This window comes from Asterias amurensis, chromosome 4 (genome assembly GCF_032118995.1).
Source record: "Asterias amurensis chromosome 4, ASM3211899v1".
In the NCBI taxonomy this organism is placed as follows: Eukaryota; Metazoa; Echinodermata; class Asteroidea; order Forcipulatida; family Asteriidae; genus Asterias; species Asterias amurensis.
Genome location: NC_092651.1, coordinates 23,293,274 through 23,307,110, shown reverse-complemented (window position 1 = coordinate 23,307,110; position 13,837 = coordinate 23,293,274). Strand labels below are relative to the sequence as shown.

The window sequence follows — 13,837 nt, the reverse complement described above, 5'->3', positions numbered from 1 at the left end:
CATCCCATTCTGAATTCCTTGTTGTTTGTTGACTGTCATTTGTAGTATAGCGCCACCAAGAGATTAAATAAAAAACTATCGCAACTGGGGGGGGGGGGGGGGTGGTAGACTGGGCACCTTCCTGTCTTTATACCGCAAGGATAAATTGACATGTATTGCTATGTTGAGACCCGCCGGGTTTTAAGTTAGTCTTTGTCTTTTATTTGAGATATCTTAAAACAGCATATAAAGCATTTGTTTTACACTACAATTATTTAGCAGCGTGTTCTTTATAAACATTATTATGTCTGGGCGAAAAGTGCGATAGCCGCACTCAAACCTGGTACAAAGTAGTATTTATAAATACCTCAGACAGTTTCGCTATTCCTATTGGTGGAGAGCCAGTCACGTGGGAGTGTATAAACCTTTGTTTATATGACCAGTAAAAAGTGTTTAAACATGGGCGTGACACGCGAGCTTGCACCTGTTCTTATAAGACAGTTTCTTCATTCCTATTGGTCTAGAGCAACGGCTGTTCAGCAAGTACGGGCGGGGGCCGCGGGGCCATCTATACTTTGCGCTTTCTGCATGGTGTCCCAAAAACACTCCTGAGTTTCTGTGTCACGCTGTGTTGCAGTCGAATTAGCAAATCGAGTAACAAAGTGGATGCCTGCGCGTGAAGTTTGTTTGGCGGGCTTTCAATTTTATTTTCACTTCGTCACAGTCATTCTTTTGGAATAGATGTTTTAACTCCATTATTTTGGAACTATTTTTGCTGCACTGGTACATTTGAAAGGGTTCAGACAACCAATTATTGATAGACCGGTTGCCATGGCGCTCACTAAGGAGGCTATGATGATTCCGACCGAGGTTTTATCGGGTGATAAAAAAGTTAAGACCCGTCTTTGCAAATATCCAAGACCATGGTGAGATCTAAATCAGAGGAACAGAGCGCCCGCTAGCGTTCGTTCATTACAAGCGTGTACAGTTTTTGCCGTGCATAGATCGGAACGTTGGTTGTGTGTGACCAGGCAACACCAATTGTCTTGGAACCAAGACTAGCCAGGTTCGGGTGCAAGTGCATCCCAGTTTAGGTGTCAGGTTCACCCCCGCTTGTTTTATATGACCGGTTTGCCAAAGCATCCCGCACAAAAACAAGTCACTCGGTTTTCAGACTGTGGCAGCAATTCAAAAAACTTGTGTCTTGTTTGTTTTTATTGGAGTCCGAGTATAATTAATTAAAATTAACTAATAAGAAAACCCAATCCCACAGACAACGCAGGACCAATCACAATACAGAACGAATAGTTTACTCTTAAAAAGTTCACCAAATACACAGACAACTCTACAAAGGTCATTTCACATTTTGACGCCGCCTATGGTAGGACAATAATGCCATATTTCCTCACGATGCCCAATATTACTTGCACTCGCAAGTTTGTTTTCGCTAAACGACTCTTTTTTACTTTTCATAAAATAAAATACAAAATAAGGAGATTAAATCGTTCATACAAATTTTGCCAATAATATATAGAGAGTTAGCTCACAAAGGTAAAGAGAAAACCAAACAATAATTTCGAGCGATATTTGTGTGGATCATTATACATATATAAAAACGTTGTTGTAGCACCAAACCCCCAACACCGAACGCAAATCTTTTTTCCATAACCGAGTACCTCATTGGGTTTCCTCACGATGCCCAATATTACTTGCACTCGCAAGCTTGTTTTCGCTAAACGACTTTTTTCCTTTTCATAAAATAAAATACAAAATAAGGAGATTACATCGTTCATACAAATTTTGCCAATAATATATAAAGAGTTAGCTCACAAAGGAAAAGGGAAAACCAAACAATAATTTCGAGCGATATTTGTGTGAATCATTTTACATATATGTATATTACTTCCAGTATTCATTTATTTAATTAAAAAACGTTGTTGTAGCACAAACCCCCCAACACCGGACGCAAATCTTTGTCCCACAACCGAGTACCTCCTTGGGTTTTCTCTGGAGCAATTCTCGTTGGTTTTTCTCCCACATCTAAAACTTAAATGTTTATGTTCTTCCCTCTTCTCGTTTGGCTCTAAGAGAGTTGTGAATCAAATATCCAGATCCAGAACAGTTTGACGAGACTGACTATAATTTTTCATATTTATCGTCTGGGATTGTGACCTCATATACTCCCTCTTCGTAGACTTTGACAGAGATACAATCCTGTAATGGCAAATGACAAAAATAAATAAATTATTCATTTTGTTATGGTGTGTGCCTGGCATATAGTTTTACAGAAACTCATAATTGATTTTTCCTCCTCGGTAACTCAACCCCTTTACCTATCCGCAGCGACAACACACATGTACATGTATTTATATTTTTGTGTTTTACCTTTCCTGTGTTTTCCAGTTTTTTCAGTTCTTGAGAGATCATCTTAAATGCAGGTCGAACGGCTGGATCTTCTTTCCAACATTTTTGCATAACTTGGTACCTGGAAATGGTTAGATAAAATTGCCAACAAACATGATTGACATCTGTTTTTATTATTGTTGTATTTTTAATGGTGTAAATTATTTGGTGTGTCTGTTGTCCCTATTGTATACATTATGGGTAAACCATGTTGTCATAACAATCGGTCAATGAAGTCTAGTTACGACCGTAAACCTCCAAGTATGGTTCAGCCTCAAATCTATGCACCTTACAACCTGGGCCCAATTTCATAAAGCCCGTTTAGAATAGAAACTTGCCAAGCACAGAAAAATATTGCTTAACAGAAATGATTTAGGCTACCAGCCAAAATTAAATTCAGTTTACATTGTTGTATTAATATGGTGTCCCAATCAATTTTTTCCAAGCAAAGAAAACTTTCCATGGAGATTTCTGCTTAATTCTGTTTAGCCACTGGTGTTGTGAAAAGCAGTGCACTCAGAGCGACAGTAATGGTACAAGTAAATTAATTTCATATGTGACAATTCATAACTTTAAATGCGCCTGATACTTGTTTTGGTTCCATAGAGATCATTATGATTTGTCGCCATTCTTTGAGCAGATAACTTACAATTCTTCTTGACAGTGGCTTGGTTTGGGCATACGATATCCATTCTGAAGCTCTTTGATCATCGTCTTGGCAGTCATTGCGGGATACGGTCGGGCACCTGTAAACAAAAATCATCGCCACTGAATCCTCAGTTGACATTCAATATGTTTTTGTTTGAAAATAAATATCACAATGTGCAACAACAAATAAATAACAGCAGCTAAATGAGCGGGAAAACATTATCACAATCTTATACCTTATCTAAATTAAATTAGGGCCTATACGAACAGAAACTGCCTACCAAGGGTAACAATTTCCCAAAGAAGAATCCCATAGGACCATACGTCACTCTTTGTTGTGTACACGTCATCAAGTATTGACTCCATTGCCATCCAGCGAAGAGGCAAACGGCCCTGCAGATATCAAAAACAAACATTTCGAAAATAGCACCGAACAATTTCTAGCAAAGTCTTCCCCGAGCCAATACAACTCCAAGGCTTGTGTTTAAAATCCGTCATATCGAGGCAGAGTTCATTATTTTTTGTAGCTGCATTAACACGCGCTGTTGATGCAACCAAAAATTTGCCACACGCTGCCCCGCCCAAAGGTTTCTCACGCAGCTCTATGTTGCAGTTTGTGGATGGACATTACGTGCGTAAGTCCGTATAGTGTTTTAAGTCCATACATTATTTCTCAGGGTCCAAACCTACTATGTAGCAGCAGAAACACACACCATTTCCCCCGAAGTTTTTTTCTGGTAGCCAAGTATAAAGTTCAAAGGCACTGGGAACATTTCGCTCGGCCCCAGCGGCCAGATCTATGGCAAGGCGCTGGGGCCAAACGAATGGAAACGTTTGGTAATTACTCCAAATATATATGCATACAAACTTACTTGGTAATGAGCAATGGATAGCTTTTGATAGTGAAAATCTTCTGAGAAAACATCTCCCTCTGAAGTAACGATAGTTTTTGAGTAAGAGATCGTTTTTCAATAATAATAAAAAATATTTGAATCTGGGAAAGACTTCGGGCTTAAAACCTGTTTTAGGCATCTGAAAGTAAACACATTTTGTGCAACAAAGTTTTTTCTGTTGACCAATACTTGAGCCAAACACATCACGGGTTTGTTGTGTTATACATATGTTGGGATAAAACTAATGAGAATATTGGTCTTTGACAATTACAAAAAAGTTTACCGATTAACCTTTTATCTGTTTATGCTTACATCTGACTGTCTTTCATACACCCTGATGTTCATAACATCTCGAGCGAGTCCAAAATCAGACACTTTGCAAGTCATGTCCTCAGCTACGAGGATATTACGGGCAGCCAGGTCTCGATGGATGCACTGCATGTGTGTGAATAGAATTCAGAATTAATGCTTTTGTTTTAAATCTACATTATGGGAGTTGAGGCATTGCACGGTTCGGTTTGGTTTGTGGTAACATCATGTGTGTATCTACATAGGAAGATTAATGTTCTTTTTAGAATTTGTCTCGCTTGACATTATACAAGCAAGTCAGAACGTTAAGACCAACTTTAATTAAAAGAATTCGGTGGTGCAAGTTAATAATGAGAAATTTCTTTGATCAACAGCAAAAGTAGTAGTCCCGGCCTATTTTCTACCTTCAGCCCTGGTAGGCGTACTTACATACATACATACATATAGATAGGGCATTTATATAGCGCCACTACGTCAAGAACGCAGCGCATTAGACAGGGTATAGAGAATGTTTGATACACTTAAATGTTCGAAGAGAGTCGGATTTCCTGATTGAGGTGGAGAGTGCATTCCAGGTGTGTGGAGCAAAATGTGAGAATGTGCGACTTGAGGCCGACTTTAGAAGCTTGATTGAGTTAGGTTCCATGAGGCGAGTAGTAGTACTTAAAACACAGGACAGTTCTTCGAACTGAGAAGTCTCCCGAATTCCGAAAATGTAAAACAGGATAATAGACAAATTCATAAAAGAACAATCTTCATAGAAATTGTTGTTATTGTTTAATCGGCGTGTACCGAAAACAAGTGATAATTTATGTGCTTTTGGGACATTACTAAAAGATAAACTACAACTTGCATATAACTCACTTGTTGGGATGATATAAACGTCATTCCATCAGCCACGTTACTTGCAAACTTCATAAGGTCAGTGGATGTGAATGATTTACTGACGCCGTGTAGGTTGCCATAGACACGCCCTTCTTTACTGCGACTGTCTTTCAGTAGATCTTTCAGGTTACCTCGAGATAGATACTCAACAATGATGTAAGGAGGATCTTTAGATAAGGCGAAATATATCATTAAGACGAATGTTTAAAGGCAGTGGACACTATTGTTAATTACTCAAAATAATTATTAGCATAAAACCTTTCTTGGTGACAAGTAATGGGGAGAGGTTGATGGTATAAAACATTGTGAGAAGCGGCTCCCCCTGAAGTGCCATAGTTTTTGGGAAAGAAGTAAATTTCCACGAATTTGATTTCGAGACCTCAGATTTAGAACTTGAGGTCTCGAAATCAACCATCTAAACGCACACAACTTCGTGTGACAAGGATGTTTTTTCTTTCATTATTATCTCGCAAGTTCGATGACCGATTGAGCTCAAATTTTCACAGGTTTGTTATTTTATGCTTATGTTGAGATACACCAACTGTGAAGGCTAGTCTTTGACAATTACCAATAGTGTCCACTGCCTTTAAGTTAAAATTGATCTTGTTTCACATTGGACACCGTCTTAAATCACTTTTATACTTGAATTGTCTATTTGAGATGATATGGAGATGGTTATTATAAATAAGACTGTCATTTGTTTGTACTTTCTTTGAAACTCTCTCCAACAAATCTGTGAATATTTGGGCTCATACTGTCTACGAAGTTGCAAGAAAAAAAATGAAAGAAAAACACCCTTGTTTTTGTATGTGTGTGCTTTCAGATGCATGATAAATGCTTCAAGTCTTTTTCAGATTGAAATATATTTGTAAGAAAATCTCTTTCTCAAAAACCATTTTACTTCAGTGAGAGTCATTACTCACAATGTTTCATACTATCAACAATTCCCCGTTGCACGTTACCAAGTAATGTTTTTGTAATAGACATTCCGAGTAATTACCAAACGTGTCTATAGTGACTTTAACATGGACCCAAAATACAAATCATTTATTGTATGAAACGATCGTTTATTTAATTCCAATATACGACGTCTTATTTGTTTCCAAACAAAAATACGCTTAAAGAAAATTGTTTATTTATTATTGAGGAACAAATACGCAGATAATCTTATTTGATTGTTACCTTCTTCTATGCAGAAGCCAAGAAGTTTCACAACATGGCAATGTTCAGGTAACTTCTTCATTAGTTCCAATTCACTTACTAAGCCATCTTTTTCAGTGACCGGTACACCATCTGGAAATTTTAAATGTAAATGTAGGCAAACGCAAAATCTTCATTAGTATGGATGTTTAAAGTAAAATTGCACCAACGGTTTCTAGAACTTTCCCAAACAGAAAGTGTGGAAATAATGAGAAACTGTCCGCAGACTCAAGTATGCCTTTTTGTAAAATACCTTCCTCTACAACGAAATCATATCAAACGCAAATAGTTCCCTTTCAATCAATAACTTCCACTACAATAACGGGTAGTTATCTTTAAAAATCCTGGACACTATTGGTAATTGTCAAAGACCAGTCTTCTCACTTAATGTTTCTCAACTATGCATAAAATAACAAACCTGTGAAAATTTGAGCTCAATTGGTCGTCGAAGTTGCGAGATAATATAATGAAAGAAAAACACCCTTGTCACACGAAGTTGTGTGCGCTTAGATGATTGATTTCTCACATTTTGAGACCTCAAATTCTAAATCTGAGGTCTCGAAATCAAATTAGTGAAAAATTACTTCTTTCTCGAAAACTATGTCACTTCAGAGGGAGTCGTTTCTTACAAAGTTTTATACCATCAACCTCTCCCCATTACTCGTTACCAAGTAAGGTTTTATTCTAATAATTATTTTGAGTAATTACCAACAGTGTCCACTGCCTTTAAGGCAAAGTCAAACATAGTTTTTGCGACGAAAAACAAATTATAACCCAGCCAAATACATCCCTACCAAATATAATCAAAATGCAAAAATAAATCATAATAAAGATAAATCATGAGCATAAATAAACGAGTAAGCAAAATAGGAAAGAGGAGAAAGTGGCCATGAGGTTTAATAAGAAAACATACCTTTCAATGTTTTAACAGCCACCATTGTAACCTTTGACCTTTCCAATATTCCCTCGGCTCGTGCAAGGAGAACCTTACCGAAGTTACCATGTCCAAGCTCTCTCACAATACGCAGCTTGTTTCTCTTGAAAGCTTTTTGAGCATTTGGGATATTTGCATATGTCGTTGTGTCTTGTTCTGTGCTGATTGTCACCATTTCTGGAGTAAAAAAACAAGAAGAAATGGATTACCTGGCCGTTTTCTTAACAAACTAGTTAAAAGTCAAGTGATACAAGGATAGGCTTCAAAGGAGATGATTGAGAAGAACCAATTCAAGACTTCGGCCAGGGTCTTTCGTAAGGATTGACAAGTAAAAGTAAAAAGTAAGCCCTGTGGTTTGGCACACTAGGCACATTACTTATAAAGGCATTGGTGAAACAACTATAGTTGGATTGCATGACCTCGATGCTCCAACTCAAATTAACTACACAACCGTACGCAACTCAATGGGAAACTACACAACCATACACAAGTCAATGGGAAACTACACAACCATACACAAGTCAATGGGAAACTACACAACCACACACAAGTCAGTAGGACACTTAACAACCATACACAAGTCAATGGGAAACTACACAACCATACACAAGTCAATGGGAACTACACAACCATACACAAGTCAATGGGAAACTACACAACCATACACAACTCAATGGGAAACTACACAACCGTACACAACTCAATGGGAAACTACACAACCATACACAAGTCAATGGGAAACTACACAACCATACACAAGTCAATGGGAAATTACACAACCGTACACAAGTCAATGGGAAACTACACAACCATACACAAGTCAATGGGAAACTACACAACCATACACAAGTCAATGGGAAACTACACAACCATACACAAGTCAATGGGAAACTACACAACCATACACAAGTCAATGGGAAACTACACAACCATACACAAGTCAATGGGAAACTACACAACCATACACAAGTCAATGGGAAACTACACAACCATACACAAGTCAATCGGAAACTACACAACCATACACAAGTCAATGGGAAACTACACAACCATACACAAGTCAATAGGAAACTACACAACCATACACAATGCAATGGGAAACTACACAACCATACATAAGTTAATGGGAAACTACACAACCATACACAAGTCAATGGGAAACTACACAACCACATACAAGGCAGTAGGACACTTTACAACCATACACAAGTCAATGGGAAACTACACAACCATACACAACTCAATGGGAAACTACACAACCGTACACAACTCAATGGGAAACTACACAACCATACACAAGTCAATGGGAAACTACACAACCATACACAAGTCAATGGGAAACTACACAACCATACACAAGTCAATGGGAAACTACACAACCATACACAAGTCAATGGGAAACTACACAACCATACACAACTCAATGGGAAACTACACAACCGTACACAAGTCAATAGGAAACTACACAACCATACACAATGCAATGGGAAACTACACAACCATACACAAGTTAATGGGAAACTACACAACCATACACAAGTCAATGGGAAACTACACAACCATACACAAGTCAGTAGGACACTTAACAACCATACAAAAGTCAATGGGAAACTACACAACCATACACAAGTCAATGGGAAACTACACAACCGTACACAAGTCAATAGGAAACTACACAACCATACACAATGCAATGGGAAACTACACAACCATACACAAGTTAATGGGAAACTACACAACCATACACAAGTCAATAGGAAACTACACAACCATACACAATGCAATGGGAAAGTACACAACCATACACAAGTTAATGGGAAACTACACAACCATACACAATTCAATGGGAAACTACACAACCATACACAAGTCAATGGAAAACTACCCAACCATACACAAGTCAATGGGAAACTACACAACCATACACAATTCAATGGGAAACTACACAACCATACACAAGTCAATGGAAAACTACACAACCATACACAAGTCAATGGGAAACTACACAACCATACACAAGTCAAGGGGAAACTACACAACCATACACAACTCAATGGGAACTACACAACCATACACAAGTCAATGGGAAAGTACACAACCATACACAAGTCAAGGGGAAACTACACAACCATACACAACTCAATGGGAACTACACAACCATACACAAGTCAATGGGAAACTACACAACCATACACAAGTCAAGGGGAAACTACACAACCATACACAACTCAATGGGAACTACACAACCATACACAAGTCAATGGGAAACTACACAACCATACACAATTGACCACCATCTTGGATGTAGAACAATAAAGTGCGTGCTGCGCACGACTTCAATCTTTCACGCGTGCACAGTTCATCAAAGATGGCGGCCAATATAAGGGTCTCAGACTGGAACAACTGTGAGGGTAGACCTGTTGCAGATGTGATATGCTGAAATAATAACAATACATGATCTATTTGGTTTGATTGCACCCATTAAAGAGTGCGCAATGATTGCCAATCATGAAATAAATCAATGAACTCGCAAGGGACACGAGTTGCCCAAACGACATTGGCAACATAACATAAGAACACAATTCTGCAATGTTTTAACGGGTAAAATGTTATTATGTTGGGAGGCTATTGGTGGTTACAGGCATCCTTCCTTTTGGCCGTTGTAAGAAAATTATTTATAAACGTGATAGCTAACCGAGTTAATGTTTTCCTGTGAAATATTTCCCTATGAAATGAAGTCATATTCCAGCAAACTGTGTCTGAAAACCTAATGAAGAACGCAACAGATGAATACGGTCGTTACAATCAAAAATTTAAGAAAATGTGTTCACATGATACAAATTTAACATGGTTTGTAACTCTTTTTCTCCTGACTCTCACACGATTGAGCTCCACTTTGCACAGGTTTATGTAGGATGGTTCATTTCATTCAATGGTTTATTAAAATTCTATTCAATTCGCTGCCAGCAGCAGAATTACATGAACAGTTACATAGTTAAAAAATTTGGAGTAAAACATTACATTACTATTTAAAATTGCCTGAATCTTACACAGAAAAACTGAGAGGGAGAAGTACTGTACACTCTTACAGGGAGGAGAACAGTTACTTAAAATTAATTAATTAAACATAAAATAAATGAGTAAAACATTACAACCAAAATTGGTTGGTTTCCCAAAACATGAGCACTGCCTTAGTGTCCGCTCTACCAATGATGTAAATACATTTAACTTCAGGTTATTTCAAGGCTTTTACCAAAAATAAAAAACAAGAGACAAATTTATGAATTTACATTTCTATCACTTGAAGGCACTGGACACTATTGGTAAATACTCAAAGAAATTGTTAGCATAAAAACTTACTTGGTTACAAGCAAGAGCTGTTGATAAACATCGTGAGAAACGGCTCTCTCGGAAGTAACGTACTTTTTTTAAAGAGTTTTTTTCTCACTCTAATATAAAAAGACTTCAGGCCTGAAGTCTTTTTTTAGGCATCTGATATCACACACATTTTGCGGGTTTTTTCATAATTTTCTTGCAATATAGCAACTTCGATGACCAATTGAGTCCAAGTGTTCACAGATTTGTTATTAAATGCATATGTTGGGATACATAAAGTGAGAATACCAGTCTTTGAGAATTATTACCAAAGGTGTCCAGTTCATTTAAAGACACTGGACACTATTGGTAATTGTCAAAGACCAGTCTTCTCACTTGGTGAATCTCAATACATGCGTAAAATAACAAACCTATGAAAATTTCAGCTCAATTAATAATGAAAGAAAAAACAGCATTGTCACACGAAGTTGTGTGCTTTCTGATGCTTGATTTCGAGTCCTCAAGTTCTAAATCTGAGGTCTCGAAATCAACTTCGTGGAAAATTACTTCTATCTCGAAAAATACGTTACTTCAGAGGGAGCCGTTTCTCACAATGTTTTAATCAACCTCTCCTCATTACTCATACCAAGTGAGGTTTTGTTATAATAATTATTTTGAGTAATTACCAATAGTGTCCAGTGCCTTACCATATGTCTAAGTCTGATAGGTCTACATTTAAAAGTATCATTCACATGATACGAACACCAACCTGTAACATCTTGGTAGACGGGCTGCTTATCTGCATCGGTTTTATTTCTGCCAGAACGGTTACTAGTGATAAAACAAACAACAAGTTATGATTTATGGGTTCTTAAAGGATAGTCGGGACTCTTTAAATAAGAGTACTATCTAAGTATTTGTGTATTTCCATTAAAAAGAAATCAGTTGGTTCCAGAAAACGAAGAAAACGTCCAATATATCATGTTTTGGTTTTACTTTGCTACAAATTAGGTAAAGGCATTTACCTTTTTTTCCCGGCAAATTGCAACAAATTCAACTTTACTAATTCGATTTCGTTCGAAGATGTATGCTCGGTCGCATTATAGCATTAGGCCTATTGTGTGTTGTAGAAATTAGGACTTAAAATCCTGTTAATTGTTTTAGAAAAAAAAATCACAATGTGATAAAAAAACAAACTCACGTCCGAGTGGATGATTTTCTTGTGACTGGAATGAAACAAACAAACAAACAAACAAACATTAACAAACAAACAAACATTGCTGTTAGTATTGAAATATAGACACAACACATCCCTACAGTTTGTTCAACGTTATGTTCTGAACAAGTACAAATTTTGTTGACCAGTTTATAGCGGATTTAAAGGGTCTTAAAGGCATTGTACACGTTTGGTAATTGTCAAAGACCAGTCTTCTCACTTGGTGTATCCCATCATATGCATAAAATAACAAGCCTGTGAAAATTTGGGCTCAATCGGTCATCGAAGTTGCGAGAAAATGATGAAAGAAAAAACACCCTTGTTGGACGAATTTGTGTGCTTTCAGTTGTAGTAAAAGACTTCTAGCTAGAAGTCTTTTATTATTAGAGTGAGAAATTACCTCTCTCTCAAAAACTACATTACTTCAGAGGGAGTCGTATCCCACTATGTTTTACTATCAACAGCTCTCCAATGCTCGTTACCAAGTCAGTGTTTAAGTTAATATTTGTTTTTGAGTATAATTACCAAACGTGTACCTTCCCTGTAAGTACGTTTGGTAATGATTCTGAAAATTAATGACAATGAGTTCTTACGTGGTAAGAAGTCAAACAGCTTTGGATAGTATAAGTCATTTTTGAGAAACTTTTCACCTCAAAGCACTGCGGCTGTGGAAAAAGATGTCATGTTTTATCCCGAAAAAGTTACTATAAGGAGTGTTACCGCGGTAACACTTTCAGACTACAATACTTCAAATGTTCGTAAAATATCTGGAAAACAAGGTTTTTCCCCATTTCTCTTATATCCACGTCAATGGCTGTCACTTTGGATACAATAACTCTGGTGTGAGAGCATGCAACTTTCACAGAGATCATTTTGTTAGAAAATGCAACACCGAGAGAAACAAATGTGGGGTTCTTGGGGGAAAACCTGAGAGTAAACCGCTGTGCCTCATTGGTAGAGCATCTGCCAAGAGTATCAGGGGTCTTGGGTTCAAATTCCAATCAGGAGCATTTGATTCTTCTCTCATCCCATGTTTGGTTAGAAATCAATTTGTATATATAAAATACCTTCAAGTTCAAGGTGACACTGAAGTCTACTCCTCAGAGTATAAACTAAAACGACAATGGCGACAAGCAGAATAACACCGACAACGACACCAACAATGACACCAGAGTTGATGGCCTGGGGAGGAGTAGAAGGCGGATCTGAAACTATATAATGGGGTATAAAATCAGGTTTAAGTTTCCCTGCATACTTGCAACTACCAAGACAGTTTGATAAAAGTCAACTTTGAAAGTTAAATGCAGTGGACACTATTTATAACAAACAATATCTTTTCGGGTCGCTATAACGCACTATGACCCATACCTTTAAAGGTAAAAAGTGGGTGTTCCTGATTGTATCAAGTGTCGGGAATAGTGTAAGCTGTTTGGTTGCTAGGGTATCTGAGAAACCATTTATCTCTTTATTTGACTTACACTTCTCAAGAGTTATTGGATCACTACAGAGTGTACTATCGCCATTCCCTTTGCAATACTTTGCCTGCACTTCATCCACATCCCCTATAGCTCTCCGTCTTCGTTTCTGAGTTTGTGGACACCAATCTGCTAGAACCACTTCAGAGTCTGTTGTGATACATCTTCCACACTCTGTCCAGTCTGATGAGCCACCTTCAAACTTCACCTCGAGCTGAACGCATCCTCCACTGCCTTGCAATCCAGAAACCTTGACTCTGCCCGCATCCTTGTTAAACTCAATAATTAAACCTATAGTGAAAGTTTATTAAGACAACACGATACAGTTACACAGTTAAAGGGCCCGTCTGTATATGTTCGATATACGTTCGGTAATGACTCTGAAAATTGATGGCGATAAAAACTTACATGGTAAAAAATAGGCCTACATCAGCTTTGGATCAGATATTGCTATAGATAGGCTTATAATGTATTTTGAGAAAACATTTCACTTCGCAGACTATATTCTACGGATATAGAAAAAGACATCACTTTTGAGTCCCCAAAAATTTGAATTTAAGAAGTGTAACCGGGCCGCCCA

At 37.6% G+C, this 13,837-nt stretch overlaps 1 protein-coding gene across 1 annotated transcript in view; it reads right to left on the bottom strand.

The window, feature by feature from the left end:
• Positions 1-292: 292 nt before the first annotated feature.
• The window catches only part of LOC139936372 (uncharacterized), a 37,373-nt gene continuing 23,828 nt past the window's right edge, over positions 293-13,837 (bottom strand). Inside the window, 12 exon segments of the mRNA XM_071931182.1 lie at positions 293-2,193; positions 2,365-2,464; positions 3,032-3,128; positions 3,312-3,423; positions 4,236-4,358; positions 5,097-5,284; positions 6,300-6,410; positions 7,231-7,428; positions 11,336-11,397; positions 11,768-11,792; positions 12,850-12,993; positions 13,261-13,548. Of these exon segments, the coding sequence (XP_071787283.1) occupies positions 2,116-2,193; positions 2,365-2,464; positions 3,032-3,128; positions 3,312-3,423; positions 4,236-4,358; positions 5,097-5,284; positions 6,300-6,410; positions 7,231-7,428; positions 11,336-11,397; positions 11,768-11,792; positions 12,850-12,993; positions 13,261-13,548 (1,526 nt within the window). The 3' untranslated portion in view covers positions 293-2,115.